Genomic DNA, 23,041 nt, shown 5'->3' on the forward strand with positions numbered 1-23,041 from the left:
ATGCTAGATATTGTGTGTAAAAGAAGGGTAGAGCGTTAGGTAAATAGTCTTGATGCCCAAGATGGGCATGTCTCTTTTCTGTTAGGTTGTTCAGAACAGGGATTGAATCAGTCCAGTCAATAGTAGAGCCGAGCTTGGGTTTTGCTGTTGCTAGAACTTCTCCAATGGGCAAAGTGGCTGCCACCTTTTGATTCATGTGAGGCCTGAGATGCCAGAGTGTTTTCTTCAGTGTTTCTGCATTCCACTGTCAGCAGGCCCTGTGTGTCTGAACCTCAGAGGAGGGTCTCTTGCTCTTCCCACTCCCTCAGATGTAAACTGCTGTTGCTTGTTAACCAGGGCAGGACCCGTGATGGGGGCAGTTTTTGTCATTTTTTTCCTGTTTCAGCTTCACGCTTAGGTAGACCTTGCACACTTGAGTCTCAGGGTGGGCCTTTCTTCCCGTTCTTGCCCTTCCCTTCCTTGCCAGCCAAACTCTGGGACTTGTATGTGAGGGGAGTCCGGGGTGGGAGCCAGTCTTTAGACAGTCTTTAGCCTCCAAGAGGCTGCACGCCTTTGCACGCAGGGTCTGGGTCCCCTTCCCCTCCTCCCCAGGGGCATTGTGTTTGCATTCTCCCCCTAAATCATACCTTTGCTTGGAATTGATGGCAAAAGGATTCTGTTCTTCCCTCACGGTTATTGCAAATGAGGCTTGTAGCGGGGAGAGGAGCTTCCCGCCCCTGCAGAGACAGGTGGCTGTGCTCTTACCCTCAGAGGCAGTTCATTTTTCCTGCTTGTGGGAACAGGAAGGTTTCCAGAAGCTTAAGGCTTTGCTTCGATTGACAGAAGAGTCTGGAAAGTGGGTGTTGTCTTGTTCTTGCGCACCACTAACTGGATGCTCTCAGGTCTCATGCTCCCCCCCCGATTTTTCTCGTGAGCACCCAATTGAGGCTTATGGAAAAGAGTGTGTGAATGACTGCTGACAACCCTTGTGTCTGGAGCTTCCAGAGATTCTGACCTGTCAGGCTAGCTAAACTCTGCCTTTATGAATTCATTACCACAAGGCTGTCTCCCTTCCCATTTTTAGGGTGCTGTCCCTTCCTCCCAGGTTCTGCCATGGACAAAATCCATGTGTTCTCTCTTTGAAGGGGCTTGCTGCCCTCTGGATTTCAATTTATCTGGCTGCCTTGTGACCTGAGCTCTTTGAAGAGCCCAAGAAGGCGTGATTGTGCAGGTTATCTGACTTTTTTCTTGCTATTAGGATGTAAGTGATGTCCTCATGTGACTTTGAGTACCCTAGGTGGAAGCAAGTTTCCAGGAATGATTTTGGAACTGCAAAGGAAAATTGATAAGTCTGACTACATAAAAATTAGGGTTAATATTAATTAAACATTAGGAGTATGAAATTGCAAGCCACAGAGTGGGAGAAGATATTTGCAATACATATTGACCAATAAAACAGACCATAAATGGGATATAAGATAGTCTAAGAGAAAAACGGGCTAAAGAGTTAAGAAGATGCTTCACAAAAGCAGAAATGGGGGGGGCGCCTGGAGGGGCTCAGTCAGTTGAGCGTCCAACTTCGGCTCAGGTCGTGATCTCACTGTTTGTGATTTTGAGCCCCGCATCGGGCTCTCTGCTGTCAGCACACGGCTTGCTTCTGATCCTCTGTCCCCCTCTCTCTCTGCCCCTCCCCTACTCATTTTCTCTCTCTCTCTCTCTCAAAAAAAGTAAATAAATAAACATTAAGAAAATAAAAATAATGGGGCACCTGGGTGGCTCAGTCGGCTAAGTGTCCGACTTTGGCTCAGGTCATGATCTCACGGTTTGTGGGTTCAAGCCCAGCGTCGTGCTCTGTGCTGACGGCTCAGAGCCTGGAGCCTGTTTCAGATTCTGTGTCTCCCTCTCCCTCTCTCTCTCTCTCTCTGCCCCTCTCCACTCACGCTCTGTCTCTCTCTCCCTCAAAAATAAATAAATATTTAAAAAAATAAAAACAAAGCAGAAATGTAGAGGACGAATAAACATGGAGAGAATGCAAATGCCACGACATGCCTAAAGAGTGGCTAAAATTTAAAAAATGTGAGCATACCAAGTGCTGATGAGGGTGTGCAGCAAAGGCAACTCTTATCCACTGCTGGTGGGAGCTGCTGATTGATAGAGCCACCTTCACATGATCTCGTCAAGGTAAAGGTCGGCTAAATTCCATCCTAGCAGTTCTGCTCCTACATGTACCTCAGAATTACATGCACTATACATCCCGAAGCCAACCCTTGTGATCGACACATCCTTCTTTTAGCTTTGATGAACTTCTGGCCAGGGTACTGCTTAGTCTGACTGGCCACCAGATCCCTCAGGGTAACTGTGCATTTCTTTGTCACTCCCACTTTGTATACTCTCATGGTTGCACGCCCAGGAGACATCACTCCCATGTTGGGTTGAGTAGAGACTCTCCCCTCCCCGAAGCTTCTCATATGCCTGTGAGGAGCTCCAGGGCTGAGGGAGGAGCCTCTGCTACCTATCTCAGGGGTGGCGGTGCTCACACACCTCACTGCTTGTTTGACCAATAAAGTTGCCTTTACGTCCCTTTCCCTTGGGCTTGGAGGGTGGGTTTGTACAGCCCCTTCTACTTTTCAGAATACATTCACATACCTTACCTTGTATGCACATCATGACCCTGGGAAGTAAGCTCCAACGGGCAGGGCTTTGGTCCATTTTGTTCTTTGCTGTAATCCCCGATGCCTAGGTGGTCCTGTGAAGAGGTGAGGACTTTACAGATGAAGAACCTTAGGTTCAGAGAGGTCATCTGACTCCACTTAGGAGCCTTCTAGCTCTGAGTCTGGTGTTAGTGCTGCTTTTCAGAGCACAGGCTAACCTTTCATTTCTATAAATTATATGAGAAAGGACAAAGAACTGTGTCTGTGGTGTGATGTCACACAGAGGAAAGGACACTGACATAGAAGTTTAAAGCCTGGGTTCCAATATTGTCACTGATGCTTTCCGGTCCTAAGACTCCAACGTCAGGCTCCGGTAGGGATGTGAGAAGACCATGGCTATGAAGTGTATTGTAAATAGTAGGGTAAGGGGCTCAGTTGGTTGAGCATCTGACTTCGGCTCATGGTTCGTGAGTTCAAGCTCCATGTCGGGCTCTTTACTGACAGCTCAGAGCTGGAGGCTGCTTCAGATTCTGTGTCTCCCTCTCTCTCTCTCTCTCTGCCCCTCCCCTGCTCATGCTCTGTCTCTCTCTCTCTCTCTCTCTCTCTCTCTCTCTCTCTCAAAAATAAATAAACATTAAAAAAATGTTAAAAATGGTAAGGTATGCTTGTGGGTTGAACTGTGTCTCACCAAAAAGATATAGTGAAGTCTAACTTCCATTACCTGTGAATACAATCTTATTTGGAAATAGGGTTTTTGCAGCTGTAATCAAGTTGAGAGGAGGTTATAATGGATTAGAGGGGACCTTAAATCCAATGACTGGTGTCCTTATAAGAAGGCCTGGTAAAGAGACAGAGACATGCAAAGGGAAGACGGCCATATGAAGTCAGAGGCAGAAATTGGAGTGATGTGATTACAAGCCGAAGAATGCCAGGGTTTATCGGCCAACCACCAGAAGCTGGGAAGAGGTGAGGAAGGATTCTTCCCTGGAACAGTCAGAGGGAGCACAGCCCCACTGACACTTTGATTCTAGAACTCTGGCCTTCATGGAGAGAGAATACATTTCCGTTGTGTTAGCTGTTCCATTTGTGCTCATCTGTTACGGCAGCCCCAGGAAGCTGACACAGGTGAGGCGTATGTGGCAGGGATGTGCCCTGTAGAGACAGATGGCACAGCACTGCATGCGCACGCCTCCTAAGTGAAGCGATCCATCAGTGCTGAAAGGCGCCTAGACAAATGAACTTTCTTTTGTGATGCCTAATTTTCCTACATTTTTGGTTTGTCCTTTCTTTAGAGAGGAGGACACAAAACAGGCTATGGAGTGGGGTGGAAGAAACAGAGAGGAGGGATCTAGGGCCCATCGCCTGACAGCACGAGGGTGCCGAAGGGGGATGTCTCAAGCACTAGATAATCACGGAGGGGCGGGTGAGTGAGCTGACAGCAGAGCTGAGGTCCCCAGAGAGGATGCTGGCTGGCCTCCTGGAGCACAATCATTGAGAGGCACAAACACCGTGGCAGGAAAGAGGGCCAGCACAGATAGACATCAGTATATCCTATTGCGACACAGCAGCCTCTTCATTGGGTCAAAGACTCTTGGCGACACCTGGTAACCCTATTCATTAGGCCTGCTTTGTCTCTTGCTCCCCTTCAGATCTGGGTTTTTCTATCCCTCCTGCGTATGCTGTGAAGGTGGGACAGAGCCAAGGGCAGTGATCTGCATCCCATAATACTCTTGTGGGAAAAACAAAACATGATACTAACAAACCCTCATGTCTGGATGGGATTTAGAACTTACAAAGTACTTTCACAAACAATCCCCCTTGACTGGGCCTCCTCGTGAAAGGAGCCAGAGGTGCCTAACCATGAAAGACAGGTCTGTCCCCTAATTCAGAGAGTACAGGAAATCCTAAGTAAAACCATGCCAACCCCCCTAAAGTGGATAAGCATCAGGTTAGGAAGCCATAATACACACAGGCCATAACCCAACATCCTAATTTGCAGCCCTATCCAATAGCAAAGAGCAGACTGAGCTCATGGCACCAGCTGAATGCCATCTGGGCAAGAGTCCCAAGATGAAAACAGAGGACTTCTGTTGTTAGTAAATGGGAGACTAGGTAAATTTGGACCAACCCTTCCACTAAGGACACCAAAAGCTGTGCAAACATCTGAAAAGCATCAGAGAGCTAACAAGATACTAAAGAATTACAAGGCTGACGTCCCAGAGAGGACAGGAAATCAGACGGATGAGCCCAGCATTCGGGGCCACTTCTTCCCTGGAGGGACTTACCCATTTGGAAGAGGGGGTGAGGACAGTAGTGTTTCCAAACATTTGGGGCCATGGGGGGCAAGTTGGAGCACAGGGCCCACCAAAGGTGGAAAGATGCTGGTAAACCACTGCCTTTTTGGGGCTGTGGCCCCAGAAGATTGTGCCCTAGAGGTAAAGATGAACCCAAACCAAACCAGCCCTTGCAGTCTGATAGGACTGGTTTCAGTGGCCTGGAAAATCTCCAACCTTGATCTGGAATAATGTGATCCCAGAATTCTAGGGCCCCTGGGCACCTGATAGAAGCAAGCAAGCAAACAAGCAAGCAAACAAACAAACAAAAACCTTTTCTAAAGGAAGAAATCATCCTAGGCCTTAAAATATTTCAATAAACTATTTCCAAATACAACGTCCATCACAAAATAAAGAATAACGAGGCAGTTGGGAAGACAAATCAGGAGAAGTAGCAGAAATTAGGCAACAGAAACACACAGCAATTCCAGTTATTGGAATTATCACAGATTGAACATAGGCAAAATTCTAGAAAACTCCCCCAGTAGTAATTCTGGCTATTTGAACTCCTAATTGTCTCTCGAATCCACCCTTGTTTGTTGCCTGCACTGATACAATCTCCATTCTGTTTGCCGTCACCACTCTCTCCAGAGCTGTCTTCTTAGAAAACAAATCTGATGAGGTACGAAGAAAACAATCAACAAAACAAAAAGGCAACCGATGGGATGGGAGAAGATATTTGTAAATGACATATTAGATAACGGGTCAGTATCCAAAAATATATAAAGAACTTATCAAACTCAACACCCAAAAAACAAATAATCCAGTGAAGAAATGGGCAGAAGACATGAATAGACACTTTCCCAAAGAAGACATCCAGATAGCCAACTGACACATGAAAAGATGCTCAATATTATTCATCATCAGAGAAATACACATCAAAACCACAATGAGATACCACTTCACACCTGTCAGAACGGCTAAAATTAACAATTCAGCAAACAACAGAAGTTGGCAAGGATGCAGAGAAAAGGGAACACTTTTTCGTTATTGGTGGGAATGCAAACTGGTGCAGCCACTCTGGAAAACAGTATGAAGGTTCCTCAAAAATTAAAAATAGAACTTCCCTATGACCCAGCAAATGCACTACTAGGTATTTATCCAAAGAATAAATACAAAAATGTTGATTCAAAGGGGCACATTCACCTCAATATTTATAGCAGCACTATCGACAATAGCCAAATTATGGATAGAGCCCAAATGTCCAACTGATGAATGGATAAAGATGTGATACACACACACACACAGGAATATTACTCAGCGATAAAAAATAATGAAATCTTGCCATTTGCAAGGTGGAACTGGAGGGTATTATGCTAAGCAAAATGAGTCAGTCAGGGAAAGATATATGATTTCACTCATATGTGAAGAAACAAAACAGATCAACATAGGGGAAGGGAAGGAAAAATAAGATAAAAACAGAGAGGGAGGCAAACCACAAGAGAGTCTTAAATACAGAGAACAAACTGAGGGTTGATGGAGGGGAGGTGGGGTGGGATGGGCTAGATGGGTGATGGGCATTAAGGAGGGCACTTGTTGGGATGAGCACTGGGTGCTGTATTTAAGTGATGAATCACTAAATTCTACACCTGAAACCATAAAAAAAAGAAAAGAAAAGAAAAGAGAAGAGAAGAGAAGAAAAGAAAAGAAAAGAGAAGAAAAGAAAAGAGAAGAAAAGAAATCTGACATTGTTTCAGCATGTTTAATGGCATTCAAGGCCCTTCACAATCTGTCCTAAGTTGCCCTTTCCAGCCTCATTACCTAGGACACCTCCCTCTCACAATCTTTGGTCATATGGCAAGACTTTCCTATGGGTATCCTCCTGCTGCCTTGAATGTCCTCTCTTCCCACATGATTCTGAAAAATGCCTCCTCATCCTTCAAAGTCCAACTTAAAGCTCTCTCCTTGAAGCCTTTCTAAACTAGTAATTCCAACTCTTACAGATTTGTATATACCTCTATTATGACATTGGCACAGTGTATTATAATTATTTGTTTAGAATTCTGTTTCTCAAGTATACTGTTAATTTCCTTAGGTTAGAGTATGTCTTATTCATCCAGGGTTCCTGGCATCTAGCATAACGCCTGGGTAAGTGCTCAGTAAATATTTATGAAAGAAGGAATATTTTTTTTTTTTTTTTTTAGTAAACTCTACAACCAACATGGGGCTGGGGACTCATGACTCTGAGATCAAGAGTAGCACGCACTACTGACTGAGCCAGCCAGGAACCCCTAGGAAAGGGTATTCTTAATAATAGGCGCTACAGACTCATGGACTGAATTGTGTCATCCCAAATGCTGCATGTTGAAGCCCTAACCCCTAATGTGACTGTATTTGGAGATGGGCTTATAAAGAGGTAATTAAGGTTAAATGGGCCCTAATCCATAGGACTGGCATCCTTATCAGAAGAGGAAGTAACACCAGAGACCTCCCTCTCCACGTGTACATAGAGAAAAGGCCATTGGTGGATAGAGCAAGAAGGTGGCTGTTTGCGAGCCAGAAAGAGAGGCCCTGCCAGAAACCAACTCTGGTGGTACCTTCATCCGGGGCACCCAGCCTCCAGACATATCTATTGTTTAAGCCACCCAGTCTGTGGTATTTTGTTATGGCCATCTAAGCTAATATATAGACCATTTCTGGGATTTCAAACATGTACAAATATACACTTTTAGTGAAGGTAAGAATTCAAACTCAAACTGACAAGAATGGGTGGTGAGTGGACACAATGACATTAGGAAAATGGCTTTTTAAAAAGTTTTATTTCAAGAACTTTGTTTTTTACTCTCATTTCAAAAAAAGGTGGGTCAAAGTACAAAAAAAAAGTAGTTGAATAACAGCGTAGGTTTAGAAATCACAGCAGCAGAAGCAATGTACAGACAGCACAGACAAAACAACCCAATGTATGCAATTTTGTTTGGGTTCTTTGCTTAGTGTGTGTGTGTGTGTGTGTGTGTGTGTGTGTGTGTGTGTGTTTCCCCTCCTGTACAAAATACATCAAAGCATGCCATGAGATCAGAAAAAGAAAAGAGTTTAACAAATGGTTACAAGAAATAGACTCTGTACAAGAGGAGGTCATGTTTCTCCCTGCACCCCCCCCTCCCCCCATTTCCTCTCTTCTTGTTCTGCTTTAGGTTAGGTTATTCTGAAGACAGTTCACCTCCAAGTCAGCCTGGTCACCTTTGCCACCCTCAAGTTTGGGTGACATGGAGTTCTGGATGTTAAATGACTCCTCCTCTTTCAGGCAGGACTTGAGAGCTTCCTGGATTTTGTGGGGAGCACTAGGGTCATCCTGGAAGAGGAGAAAAGATGAGGAGGGGCATGAAGGAGACAGTGGGTAGAGGGATCAAATAACACTCTAGGCTTTTGAAAGAAGAAAGAAAGAGGCTCTATGACTCGAATGGACCAAAGTGACTCGTTAGCAGCTACTTTCTAGGAATGTCTTCCTAAAAAAACACTAGCCAGACAGGGATGAAACCTGGCAGGTAACCGGATTATAAATCCCTTTAATGGAGGCCAGTCTGAGGTTTTCAGAGGGGAGGAGGAGGGGGCGGGGGAAGGGGGAGAGAAATAGTCCCTTTAACACTTGATCTGGCCCCTCAAGAGTCTCAGAGCTCCCCTTGGGCAGGGCCTTCCATCCTGCTGTGGCTCTGCTTTCCCAGAAAGATACTGGTCAGGGAGCTCCCCTAGTCAGGGGCATGAATAGGCCCATGGTCAGGTGCAGAGCTGCTCCCAGCAAAACTACGGCCCCTCTCCCCATGGCAAGTATACTTCCTTTGACAAGAGGCCAGAGATGTGCGTGCCCCTTTACCAGGAGAAGTTGATCTACCAAAAGATGCTAGGGGCGCCTGGGTGGCTCAGTCGGTTAAGCGTCCAACTTCAGCTCAGGTCACGATCTCGCGGTCCGTGAGTTTGAGCCCCGCGTCGGGCTCTGGGCTGATGGCTCAGAGCCTGGAGCTGCTTTTGATTCTGTGTCTCCCTCTCTCTCTCTGCCCCTCCCCCGTTCATGCTCTGTCTCTCTCTGTCCCAAAAATAAATAAACGTTAAAAAAAAAAATTAAAAAAAAGATGCTAACTTACAATCCATGCCCAGGTGAGTCTGGCCGCCTCGATGGTACTCGTGCGGCTTCGCGTCAGACAATACTCACAATACTCATGCGGCTAGCTTCCCACCCATTTCTGACGTGAACCCGCCCCATGTATGCATGTCTCTCCACGTACGTTGCCTGCAGCCCTGTGACAAGCTCCTGGCCCTGAACTGAATTTGCTTGTCAGAGGTTTTCTGGAAACCCCACACCAGTACATAGTCCTCCAGATCTGTGTTCTGGGCATTCAGAGAACTCCCACAGTGGCACCGGCCTTCCTGCCGTGCTTTTCCTGCAGGGCCATCTGGGGGTTACAGGCGAACCTCATTTTTATTATGCTTTGCAGACACTGCCGTTTCTTTTCATTGAAAATTTAAATTTTTTAAATTTATATTTATTTTTTTTAATGTTGGTTTATTTTTGAGAGAGAGAGACAGACTGCGAGCAGGGGAGGGGCAGAGAGAGAGAGGGAGAGACAGAATCTGAAGCAGGCTCCAGGCTCTGAGCTGAGCACAGAGCCCGATGAGGGGCTCGAACTCATGAAGGGTGAGATCATGACCTAAGCCGAAGTGGGAAGCTTAACCGACTGAGCCACCCAGGCGCCCCAAAATGTTATTACACTGAAGGTCCGTGGTAACCCTGCAGCAGGCAAGTCTGTGGGTGCCATTTTTCCAGCAGCAACTGCTCACCTCGTGTCTCTGTGTCACATTTTGGTGATTCTCGCAATATTTCAAACTTTTTCATTATTATTTTTTTTGTTATGTGATCTGCCATCAGTGATTATGACTCAGTGAAAGCTCAGATAGTGATTAGCATTTTTTGCAATAATGTATTTTTTAATTAATACGTACATCTTTTTAGACAACGTGCTATCGCACACCTGCTAGATTACACGCCGTAACATCACTTCTATGTGCCCTGAGAAACCACAGAATTTGTCTGATTCACTTTATCTTGACATTCACTTACTGCAGTGGTCTGCAACTGAACCCACAATACCTTGGAGATATGCCTATATACCCAGTGTGATTCAGCTGGCCTCAGTTCCTTCTTAGGCACTCCAAATAGCTATTGTAAGTGCTTGGAACTCTGCTGATCAAAGAGGTTGGGTGAACACCCAGGCAGGCTCACCAGTGGCCAGAAGGGTAGAGAATGTTGCTATCTGACCAGCTAGCTCAGACTTTTCTTGGTTTAACCACTTCCAAAATTGATGGTCATCATCATCCTGAAGGAACAGTACAGTCTCCACACAACTGTGGCGAGTCCTTGCCCATGCTGACTGCTACTGAGTTTGACCCATAACAGCACTAGGTCAGGGTAGTGACTGGTTGGACAGAAGGTAGGGAAAGGCTTCAGGCTTATACAGGATACTATGGGTGTTCAAAAGTCCTGTGCCTAAACAAACCACTGTCACCTCCCTTTGCTCCCAGCCTCACTTAGCACTTTTTCAGAAGACTGGCTTGAATACAGCATTATAATACAGTTTCAAAGACCTCAGGAATGATTTATGGACAACAGGGGAACACACGTTCCCCATTCACAACTCCACAAGAATAAGAAGAAATGAACTTCATATAGTGTTGAGGCAGATTTCAGGTACTTGATATTTTCTATTACTGCTGGGAGAGATTTAGAAAAAAACCTTTTCAAGAGCATAAATTTAGATGTGGTGAGATGGAAAGATCTCCATGATATATTAAGTATACGTATACACGTACACACACGTACACACACAGGCTTTAAGGAGAGGGAAGCGGGAGGGGGTAGAACTGCAATTTTCATTCCATGTACTTCTGCGTGGTTTGGGGAAAGACACTGGGCACGGAAGCTTGAGAGGTGGGCCCTTAAAGATCCTGGGTCGGGGCACCTGGGTGACTCAGTCGGTTAAGAGTCCGACTCTTGGTTTGGCTCAGGTCATGATCTCACGGTTCGTGGGTTGGAGCCTCCTGTTGGGCTCTGGGCTGACAGAACGGGCCTGCTTGGGATTCTCTATCTCCCTCTCTCTCTGCCCTCCCCAACTCATGCCCAAGTACACTCAAAATAAATAAATAAACTTAAAAAAAAAAAAAAAGTAAAGATCCTGGATAGAACAGACTTTGGATCACAGCAAGCCTGGAACAGGAGAGGATGGCCTGTGTTCACCCACCCTCTCACGAGGACAGGACTCACTTCCGTGCTGTTCAACATCCTGCTCCCCCCACCCCATCCTTGACATCAGACAGGCTTTGAGGGCAAACAGGGGCATCATGTGAGGAAAAGTAGATTTAGGGGTGTTTACAGATCTGGACATCTAAGCTGTGATGCCATGAAGGTGAGGGCCCAAATGAAGCCTGGCCCCTTGAGGGCTCATGGGATATAGACAGATGAGAAAACCGACTTCTGGGCCGATAGGTGGGATATGGATATTCTAAAAATAAGGAACGTATGTATCCCACGATGCTATTAGACAAGCTAAGTACTTCCAACAAACAGCACAGGTGAGGCAGTGTCTAAACCAAGATGGAGCTATCCTAATCCACGTGTCTCCTCCAGAACTAGATCCTATTAAGCTTAGGGCTGCTGAAACCCTCTGCAGAGGGTCCGTCTGCCTTTGGTTTGCGGAAGTCACTCGTGGAGACGGAGCTGGCCCTCCATCTGGCCCAAGTCCTGGCAACTGCTCTGCGTCCCCCTTCCCGGCATTCCACCCCAGCCAAATGGACATCCTTCAGCCCAGGGGTAGTGTGGGTTCAGGCCCGCACCCCCACTTGTCCAGACACAAATCTCTCTCAGAAGGGGATGGGCAGTCAGTATTTTACCAAATACATGAAAGAAATCGAGCCTAGGAGTAAGAAAGATTTAAACAGGGGAGGACTAAAGGACCCCATGGACAAGTCTAGTAATTACTAGACTGAAATCCTGGAAGGTCTGTCAAATCTCAGGAAGGCCAAGTTATATCCACGACCTTCACTGACGGTGCAGCGTTTGCCGTGGGACTCGGGTGACTTCCCACACGCTGTGCTGCCCACACACTAGCCATTCCTCCCCTTTCCCCGATGCTCCTTTCGGGGGGCTGGCTGCTCAGCTCCAGGGCCCATGCACTCTCGGCCACTGGCTCCCTGGCTGTGGAACCCAGGCGAGGAGCCGCACGAGGCCACTGGAGCCGTGGTGGGGAGGGAAAGTGTCGCCGGCACAGACACCAGCAGCGGCTCCTTCCCAGATGTTGTCTGAAATCATTCAGAGTGTGGCCTGTAGAGATTGCTGGAGATGGGTGGGGAAAATGACCTACTCAGTCCACTTCACTTATGTAAAAGAAATAACCCCTCTATTAAGATAAGTAGGACTCTCCAAAATTTTCGGAGCCTTCAATACCAAGGGCATTTGAGGGGTGAGGGGAAGGAGGTGGCAGAGACTACATGGGCGGGTGTGACTTGGAGGCGCCTGGTTCCCCCTCCCAGCTCGCCTGGAGATCTCCCGGCTTTCATCCTGCTGCTAGCATCACTGGTAAGCAGCCAATATGGCGGCTGAGCAACAGATAGAGCTTCACGTCATAATAAAGTGGCAACGGTCTTAACTGCCAGTGCCTGCAAGACCTTCAGTATGACCAAGTCTGACTTTTGGGCTAGGTGGAGAGAGTTAAGAGATGAAGGTAGAAAATCCACAAGTACACACCCTGCTGGACGGGACAGGCATCCCCTCTCATGCTCAGGGCTTTGGCAGAGAGGACATGATGTCCCCTGGGACACAAGTTGAGGGAAAGATGCCAGGTGGGAATGACCTTCGAGATCCAAGAGGTGACAGAGACCTCCAGAACCTCATCTTGCCGCCACTTCACTGAGAGATGTCCTGAGCACTGCCCAGAAAACCCCACGGCCCTTCTCAGCAGAGTCCACCATAGCTGCCCAGTCCCTGCTCCACTCCGTTTTTAAGGCTTGTCATGTTCTGAGTTCAAGGTCAGTGGGAACGTTCATGGACAAATGCTGTCCCTTCCACAAAGTTGGGTCAGCCAAGAAGAACTGGAAACCTCTGTATTGGCTCATGCAACCGAGACCTCCGAGAAAAGCTAATTCCTTCCTCTCCCTCTTTGGGAAGAGGGAAGGAGTCTTTCTACACTTGGGGTGACAGAAAATGTATGTGTCAGAAACTTTCCTAAGACACTTGCACTCTGTGGACAATGTATACCCTGACTGGAGGAACCATCGTTCAGGTCTGACCTGCTGCCCCACATGTATGAGATGGCAGACCAGACAACAGAACCAGAAGACCTTGCAGCAGGCCATCAGTCACCAGTATTCCACAGATGACTGAATGCATACTACCGCGAGGCGCTGGGCTAGGTGGGAAGGGGGTATATGCACAGGCCTATATCCTGTGGGCTGATGAATGTGTTTATCAAGATTAAAGTTTATAAGACATCTTGTTTCCTTGGTTATTATGTCCATCTTGAACTTATTAATATCTTGATGCATACCAAGTAAAATAATATCTGTTGTTTCTCTACCCTTTATATCAAAGACTTCAAAAAATTATCCTAAACTAACCTCTTTCATTTCTTATTTAAAGGACCTCTTTGCTCCTCCTCCACCAGGCCAAGTTCTTCTTTCCTGGGGTTTGGTGAACAAGGTCCCATTTACTATTCTTCTCTCTTGTCCTTCTGGGGGCTACACTTTACCCATCTATAAAAGGAAAACAACGATCTAGATCTGTGCTGTCCCATACGGTAGCATGAGCCATGTGCCGAATTCCTGGACTTGGCTGTGACACGATCTGGAGCTTGGATGGTTTCCGCTTTATTTATAAAATTCTCTCTGACAGTATCCAGTACTTAACTGGTTGTCTGGTCCAGATAACACACTAAGCCAGGATCTTTAGAAACTGGTCTATTGGGACCTTCTATTGGGTTTCAACTGACATTTACGAGCCCATCTTCTTAAGAAGAGAACTTACTCCCAGACTCATGCTTCCACCAGTGTTATGTGCTTACCTTACCCTCACCAGTGGATATATGCCTGCCAGTTTTAGGGTGCTTAAACAATATAAAGGACACTGTTTTCCTAGCCATCCAGAGGTTTCTGCGCTCATCCCAAAGAGCAACTACCATTCACTTCAGTGCCTGCCAGGAAATTCCCTCTCAATGAAAACAGAGTGTTTCTTCTTGATACAGAAAGTAGAGAGACAAGGAGAAAGACCAATCAGACTTCTAAAGTCTAGACGAAGCTAAAAATCAGGAGTCCTCCTAGACAAAGAGCTTCCATACTACCTGTAACTCTGCTCATCAAGGAAGTGACACGCCATCCTGCTCCCAGTCCCACAATCCCGGTCCCAGCAGGTCACCCTGAGCTGACCTCCAGAGCTGTGGGGAGGGGTTCTACACTCACTTGGAAATAGATCAGAGACAGGGTAGGGGCCGGGTGTGCATTAGCCTGAGGGGAGTTGTGGGGGGAAGACGAGTTACCTGACAGACAAGTTACCACAGAGAGCCAAGGTGAGGGCAGGGGGGGAAGGAGGTACGGGGAGCGTCTCCAAGCTTCCTTACGTTTGGGTGAGAGCCTTCGGCAATGGTGGAGAGGGAGAAGTTATCGTTGTGGAGCTCAGACGGGGTCCGGAATTTGCTGGTTAGGACAGAAGAGAGCAGGGAAAATGTGAGTGAAGTGATCACGGCCAAACCTGACGAGAGCTTCCTGGGTCAAACACTATATTTCATCAAATGCCACGGGCCGTAATAAGATGTGCCATTACTTGCTGGACCGCTGAGAAAAAAAACTTCTACCATTTAAACTGTGATCCAATACTTTCTTATCACCTAGTGCGTTTATTATATACTGGAAGTAGCTCATTGTGACATTAGATAAAGAACTGATGGTGATATGAACAGCTCTGGCCAGGATCGTGAACGCCAGGCACTTACAACTACATCATGACTGCATCTGGCCAACAGTGGTTATAAGATACAAGCGACCAATTTCAGACATGTGAATATGGGGGCGGGGGCGATGTGTATCTTAGAGTCAGTACAGCACAGCAGTATCTGTCGTGCTACGTGTGGTGTTATCAGAGTGGTAACCGGCCCTGGGAAATGAGGGTGACAGCGTTTGAGCTGAAGGGGCACGGGGGCCATGCTCTGTACAAAATGTGTAGCCTGCTAGGGGAGGAAGGCCAAGAACGGGCCCTGTCTCTGGCTGCTGCCCCCCTGGCAGTTGCCCCTTCTCTCCCCCACCCTCCTCAGCAGCTATCCTGATAGGTGGTGGCACCCTCTCCCTCTGCTCCCCTCTGCTGCAGCCGTCCTGGGTGCAGGCATGGGGAAACAAGGGTCCTGGCTTGTGATCACACGCACAGATACGGCCCCGCCTCAGTGCACAGGCACAATGGAGAGATCCCTTCTGCCCCAGGATGGTGAGCTGAAAGGCCAGCGAGTGCACGTTGCATGAGTTTACCCAGCAAAGGAGCAACAACAGATGGCGTTTGTCCTTTTCCCAGGACCCAGGGAAAGTCCTTCAGTCACATTCTCTGGAGGGGGTCTCAGGTCAGGGGGGAGGGGATAAGGGGGCAACAGGGTAAAAGGGAGGTTGGGGACAGTTCTGCATAAATTTTCTCATGGGCCCCCAGGCGGCTGAACTGCCACCTCCTCCTTTTCTGACTCCAGTGACACTTTAGGACATTCTTTGGCTCAGTGCTAAGAGTGATTCTCTCAGCATATAAGGTCACGTCCAAGTGTTGAAGGCACGGATGTAAAGGCAAATGCATGCTGACTGTCACAAGCACACAGCAGCCACTCCTCTGCTGAGAGAGAAGCTGACACGAGACTCTATTCCCATCTGGCCCTTAAAATCCACAGCAGAAGTTAAGCCTAGCCCCTCCCACGCCCAATATTCTACTTAGGAGAGGTAAGGTGGATTTCCCTAAATTCCTTGCACTTTTGTTCGGACCAAGGGTTGACAAGTTTTCAACAGCAATGCGCTGCCAAGCCCCTTCTCTTCCGTGTTCGTGGAGGAAGAGCCCGTACCGAGTGACAGCAGGTCTGAGGGAGCTGGGGTTCCTTCCTGTAGATGTGTGAGTGGAATCCTCACACCGGCCATGACAGACAAAGCCCTGGGAAACAGGTGCAGTCAGCCAGTGGTGGGCTGAGCATAGTGACCTACACGGGGGACCACAGCCAGGTGCACTGGTGGCCTTTTCTTTAAGCACCATCTATCCCCGGGGTGTGGGGGTGTCGGGAATAGTGCCAGACAGCGGCAGAGGGGCCACGGGGTCTTGGGCTCTACAGCAATGCCAGCACATCCCGCATAGGAATGGATACACTTGGATGAGTGTTTGGTGTGAAAAACACAACTAGGGATGTAGAGCAGGTGCCTGGGCCCCTTGTGACGATGTCCCTGGAGCAGGTGGAGGGGCGCAGACATAGGGTCAGGTGGGGCGGGCCCACACAGACTCACTTGGTCCTACGCAGCTTGGTATTCTCTGTCTTGAGCAGATATAGCTTCTTGGCGAAGAACACTGTCATCATGAAGAGCAGGAGCAGTACAAGGGCGGCCGAGCCGACGGCCACGCACATCACCTGGAAGTCGGTGATGATGGACTCGCAGCGCATCCCCTTGTGCCAGATGTAGTCCTGTGTGTTGCACCTGTGGCGGCGACAGAGAGAGACTGAGATGACAGGCAGGCAGCCGTGGCCACAGCGAGGGCCTGGTCCCTGAGCCCCATACTCACCTCAACAGCCCATTCCTGGGACTGTGTTGAGGAAGTGTGATGTCTCCGATCTGTGCAGGCCTCACAGCTGAGACTCTGTACAACCACCCCATGAGGTGACGGGCACTGAGGAGGGCACTTGTTGGGATGAGCACTGGGTGTTGTATGTTAGAGATGAATCACTGGCTTCTACTCCTAAAACCAGTACTACACTGTATGTTAACTAACTTGAATTTAAGTAAATCTTAAACAGACGTCCCATGAAGTGGGCAGAGCAGCGCTAAGGTCCATGATATAAACAAGGCACTGAGAAACTGAGTGAACTGGTCATTCCCATGAGTATGAAGTGACTGCGGAGGGTGGGAACCCTGGCTTTCCCCCTCGCAGCCTCAATGACAATCACAGGATTCTCTCAGCTCCACCTGCCCTTGGCTCTGGGTGAAAGACAAGATAATAGGACCTCTGGCTCCAAAAGCAGTCAATCCACTCTGCACGTGAGAACCTATCTTGCTGTTCTGCAGTCCCATCTAGTTCACCAGGCTATCCAGATGCCAAAATGTAAGGAAGTGACAGACAAGGACGAACACAAAGATGGATGTACATTCCCCTCCTATCGCAGCCCCCAAAATTCTGCCCCTAAAGCTTCGTGTCCTATTACCATGAGAAATGTCAGGAAAGCACAGTGAGAATCAACCCTCTGGGTGGGTTTTAGTCCTTTTGTTGAGTGACTTTCTCTTGCCCTTGGGGACATTCCCAGGCTCCAACTCTTCCAATGACATTGCTGTTTCCATGGGAACCAGGCTGCTTCAAAGAGGAAAGATGTGGAAGGATACAGAAGCAGGCAAATGAGGGAGGACATGAATCTCAGGGTGAATGACAGACAAGAGAAAAGGGGTCCAGGAATGGGGAAATTAAGCATTGGAGAACTGGGCTCCTCCACCTCCGGAATAGGGTGGGGAGATGTGACTTAACAGGAAATTCTTTCTTTTCCAACTGACCCTCTGCAGTCCAGGGAGGCTATGTGTCTGGGGAGGGCGGGGAAAGAAGATCCTGCTAACTTGCTGCTCTGGAGAAGTTCTGCTGTAGCTCCGATCATTTCCCTGCAGTGGGCCAGGGCAGCGGAGACAAAGGCATGCTGCAGTCTGCAACTGAGGGCTTGGCAGTCTCCTGTGAGTGGAATGCAAAACAGTTTCCGGGCCACAGCCGAGCCTGGTTGTGCACAGTGGGAGGAGGAGGCTCTGGGGGGAGGAGGGGGGAGGCCGGAGAGTGACCCCGGGATGGAAGGTGAGCAGGGGGGGGGGGCTGAGGGGGTGGGGAAGGTGGGCGAGGGGAGACTTATGGAAAAGTCCTTCTGAGGCAGGACCCACTGGAGGGTCCCTGGTCAGCACACCCACACAGCTTACTAAGGACAAACTTAATTTCTCACTGGGGCGTCCCAAGAGCTCCAGGAGGTTCTGGGACCTTTTCTAGCTCTCCAGAAGCAGCAAGGACCCTACATTTCATACTGTGATAGGAAAAGACTACTTTGAAGGTGAAAATGCGGGCCTCCGATAGGATGGAAGATAATGATTTCACTGCTCCCAGGCTAAAATCATCACTGTAGTTCCCCTAACGAAAGCTTGAGGAGCAAAATCACAGGGTTTTCCACATATTTCTGGTAGCCCTTAACCAACAGGCAAGGTCTTGTTGCCATAATTTCTTGATCATGGTTCCTTTTTAGCAATGACTAGACTACTCCAATCAGAACCGTTGTGGGCACATCCTATATGACTGACCCTAATCATCTCACGATCATTTATATGAAAGAAGGAACTAGAAGTCAAGCTTAATGCCAAAGGCCACAACATTCACACCTTCTACATGTTATTCTTCTATCAGAACATCAAGACCTACAGAATTTGAATTCTTTACACACCTCCAAAAAAAAAAAAAAAACCAAGAAAGAGAAACATCAGGAATGACATTTAAAGAGACCCCCAGATTACAGAAATTCTCCTCCTAGGACCAATGGAAACAGGTACCAGAGGAATCTGGGGGTTCTACTCTACTTCTAGGGCCTGTAGAGGATGGAGACAAGGAAACTATCCACATCACCCCTGACTTGTGATTCTTCCACAAAAAGCCAGTGAGCTCTCACTCCATGACGGCAGGTGTATGAGGTATTCCTAAGGTGGCATGGGATGGTGGCTACAGTCTATGTCCTTAGAGACACTAACCTCTCTGGGTCTTCAAAACATTCTGCACTGGGTATCCCAAGGAAGACAAAAATCAAGGTAGAAGGGAAAATCCACTACCCCAAATTAAGAGACCCTACCACATCTGATATGCCAGGGAAGATACTTTGTTTGACTTGACCTTTTTGAATGGCTGCTTTTGGGGTCTGCTCCCAATGAGAAGGTCCTCACTCTGACTTTACATGCCCACCTCCCTACACATGCCCTGCAGGGAGATAGGGTCTTCCTCTAGCCACACACATGGCTCAGGGGGAGTGCTCCGCAGCCATCTTTCTTCCAGAGTAGGCTTATAGGCCTACTTTTTCTGCTAGCATAGCCGGAACTCTCCAACGAAACACCTGAAGCCAGTAAAGACCTCTTTCCAAAACCCTTAGAGAAGTCCCCTCCCTTTGCCTTTATAAAGCTTAGTGGTTTGGTAAAGAAAACACGCTTGGGGGAAATACAAAATCTTATTTCTGAGGAATCTCTCCTTGTGATGAGATCACAGGAAGTACATTTAAGAAGTAGTTCCCCATAGAAGATACCTGAGTGAACGTCTCTTGATCCTCTTGGCCTGGGAACACACAACCTCTTGGAAGTTGTGCCTATCACATCCCCCTCTTTGCTGAGTCTGCCTCACATACACTCTTCAGGAGTTCTTTTACAAGCCCCTGTGCACCTGCCTGCCACACCCTTACCTGCAGAAGGCCCCTATGTTCTCCACCAGGTAGCACTGGCCGCCATTGTGACAGTAACTTGGAAAGAGGTCGCACACTGACCGGCAGGAGCCATTATGTCGCACAAAGCCGCTGCGGCACTCAGTGCCATTCTCGCTTGGGGTCAGGTCCCTGCCTGGCTCTCCAGGGCGGGGCCTGAGGGCGATGCTGCTGCCAGGGACCATCCCCAGAGTATGCTGTGGGGGGACAGCATGCCACCGACTGGTAGGCTGGCCAGTCCCGGGCCCCAGACCAGGCTTCTCGGTAGGCACCAGAAGGTCACTTTCATCTTCCAGGTCTCCACCTCCCGCTGCATCCTTGTCATCCTCCTCTTCCTCCTCCTCTTCATCAAGGTCATCATAGAAGGATGTGGTGGGGTAGAAGTCAGATTCATCAAAGGGGGTGAAGTCATCGTATAAGTCAAGCAGGCTCCAGGAAGGGGTCTCTCCCCCAGTATCAGGGTGGTGCTCTGAGGTTCCTGGCGACCCTGGGAAGCTCTCCAGGTCGGCACCACGGCCCTCACCATCCAATCCTTCGAAGTAGTCGATGTCAATTATATCTGACGCTGGCTGGGGCTCCATTGTGCCCTGAAAGGGGAATGTGGGCTCTGGCCCACGAGGGTCATGTGTGCTGCCTCCCAGGTTCAACCAAACCTCCAAGGGACTCTCCTTGGGGTGTTCTGGGCCGGGGCTCAGCATGTCGCCAGGTGTGGGGGAGGGTGGTCTGCTGGCCTCTGTAGCCTTGGGGATGGAGGGGGCCATCGATGACTGTCCCAGGGCCTCCTTGGGAGCCGGGAGCGTAGCTGGAAGGGCCTGGGTGTCGCCGCTGCCGGCCTCTGCGGTCACTCCACCCAGGCCAGGGCTGTCAGCCTCCAGCCAGGGTGCGCCGGTCACCGCTGCCGACGCCTCCAGCACCTCCTCTGGCCCGACACTAGGCCCCATCATGGCCTGCTCACCGCCAGGTGCGGTCCACGAGGTCTCGTCTTCCTCAGCTGCTGGTGGGCCGGCCTTCTCCCTCGTTTCGTTGGCAGTCGGCTCCCTCGCCAGGATGCTCTTCACCTGCTCGTGGGCCTCGACGGCGCTGCCAGCCTCACGGGCTGTGGACGGGAGGTAGGGGGCGCGGCGTCAGGGCCCCGCCCCCCGCCCACCCGAAGAGACCAATTCAAGGTTTCCCAAGGGCCCGCCCCCACCCCGCCCGGGCCCTTTTCTCGCTCAGGCCCCGCCCCCCGGCCATCATACCCCGCCCCCGACAAGCCCGCAGTGTAACCGCGGCGGCTCCCACCTCCCGCCCAAGGCGGAGGTTTTACCCTCAGGGCTCCACCTCACCTCCAGACCCCGCCCTAACGTCGCACCCTCAGGGTCCCGCCCCACGCCAGGCCCCGCCCCAACTCTCATCCTCATGGCCCCATCACCTCAAGGTCCCGCCCCGAAGTCTCACCCTCAGGCCCCTCCCACCCAGGCCCCTCCCCCAACCGGCACCTCTGTCCGAACACCCGGGCCGGGGCCGCCCCCAACCCCTCGGCCTCCCCCAAGTATCCCACCTCTTCGCGCGCCCCTTCCCCCGCCCCGGTCGCGGGCAAGGAGCTGCCCCGCCCCCTTGCCACAGCTCGCTAACTCCGCCTGTACCCGAGGCCAGCGGGACCCTGGCCCAGGGTGGGGCGCGAGGGCCGCGGGGGTCCTGGTCGCAGTCGGTACCTACCCGGCGCGGCCCGGGCGGCGAGGACCAGCGCGGCCCCCAGAAGCAGCAGCAGAGGCGGCGGCCCCCGGCCCGGGCCCCCGCCCCCGGCTCGGCCCATGGCGCGGCGCCCCGACCGCTGTCCGCGGTCTGCCCGGCTGGCTGCGCCCTCGGCTCACCGGCCGCCGCGCCTCCCGCCCGCGCTGCGGCCGTCTCAGCCCACGATGGGCAGCGCGAGAAGCCGCATGCCGCCGCCGCCGCCGTCCGCCGCTGTCCCCGGAGCGCCGCGCCTCCCCGCCTCCCCGCGCCGCCGCTGCCGCGCTCAGCGCCGCCCCCACCCCGCCCGCCGCGCCCGCCCCGCCGCACGTAGCTCTGACGCCGGCCCCGCTCGATCCGCCTGCCGGGGACAGACAGACCCCCGGCTCGGGACGCCGAGACAAACGGACGTGGAGTAGCGCGGGTGCGGAGCACAGCGCCGTGCGTGGCGTTAGCCGACAGGTGCACGGGCGGGAGACCTGTGGGGCGGGGCCCGCCCTCCCCGTGGAGAGCTGGCACGGGCCCCCCACCTGCGAGGAACCCACCCGCCACGCGGCGAGCACGGAGGCGGGGGCCCAGACACCCGCAAGCTTGGGGCGGGGCTCGGAAGGGCCGCAGGGGGCGGAAGCCCGAGCTGGAGCTGTGGAAATGAGCCGAGCCCGGGGTGCACGGAGCCTCTCAGATTTCTGCGCCAATGCCGTGTTCGGGGAGGGGGAGGGTCTCGGGGAGGTCTGCGGGTGTCCACGAGGGCGGGCGGGCGCTGGCAGCGCCAGGCAAGGGGGCGAAGCCGACGGCCCGGGCTCTAATCGGATCAGACCTAATCCGTCCATAGCCAAAGCCCATACCTTGCACAGCCAGGCCCGCCGCAACGCATCCCAGGGGCAGGGGGCAAGACTTGCTCAGACTGCGACTACCCCACCTTCCTTCTTGCCTCTTCGGGGCAGCCTGGACAGCGGCCTTTAATCCTGGTCCCTTCCTCCCAGGATACATCACCGCCCATGTGCTCCAGGTCACCAAAGTTAAAGCTCCTGGACAGACCCAAATGGCCTAGATCACAGCCTATGGACGCGCGGGCACCAGGCCCAGCGTTAGAGTAGTCTGCGGGCCGTCCAAAGCTCAGTTCGGCCAGGGACCCCTCATCCCCAGAGCCCTGCTTGGCTGGAGAGTTGTGGCCTAGTTACCTAGTTTATTGCCCAAAGCAACCGTCTACCTCCTGATGTGTTAATGACCCGAATGATGACATTCAGGGTCAACTTTAGACGTGACACCCCTGGTATTTGAGACACTCCCATCTCTGTAACTAGGCAGCCACATAGATGGCTAAATTGGAGAATCTATCCCTTAATGTCCTAGCGTGTGGCTCTGGATGGGATTTCCTTGGTTCAAAGTGTGTTTCTCTCACTGAAACAACTACTGCAGCGGTCTGTTAAGCAGGCCTGGTGTTCCCTTCCTTCCAGGTCTGCCTGGCAAACTCCTTACCCCAGAAAGCTCACTTCCTGTCACCTTTTGCCTCTGCGAACCTGTCACTGAATTGTCTACGATAATTCCCCACTGGATTGCAAGGCACTTTGCACAGGGTCAGGCACAGGGAGGCTCCCTGAGGTGTAGAAGCATAAACAAATGAATGGCAACCAGGTACTCCCGCCCCAGAAACCATAGGTCTGGAGCTTTCCCGCAAAGGGGTTGACTTCCTGAG

At 50.6% G+C, this 23,041-nt stretch overlaps 1 protein-coding gene across 1 annotated transcript; it reads right to left on the reverse strand.

The window, feature by feature from the left end:
* Positions 1 to 7,893: 7,893 nt before the first annotated feature.
* Positions 7,894 to 21,430, reverse strand: CSPG5 (chondroitin sulfate proteoglycan 5). Its single transcript, XM_030306474.1, has 5 exons — positions 21,334 to 21,430; positions 19,618 to 20,731; positions 16,454 to 16,642; positions 14,557 to 14,632; positions 7,894 to 8,252 (listed from the first exon to the last, which is right to left on the reverse strand). The coding sequence occupies exons 1-5, from the start codon at positions 21,428 to 21,430 to the stop codon at positions 8,091 to 8,093; spliced, it is 1,638 nt and encodes a 545-aa protein (XP_030162334.1). The 3' UTR covers positions 7,894 to 8,090.
* Positions 21,431 to 23,041: the final 1,611 nt, after the last annotated feature.

This window comes from Lynx canadensis, chromosome A2 (genome assembly GCF_007474595.2).
Source record: "Lynx canadensis isolate LIC74 chromosome A2, mLynCan4.pri.v2, whole genome shotgun sequence".
Lineage (NCBI taxonomy): Eukaryota > Metazoa > Chordata > Mammalia > Carnivora > Felidae > Lynx > Lynx canadensis.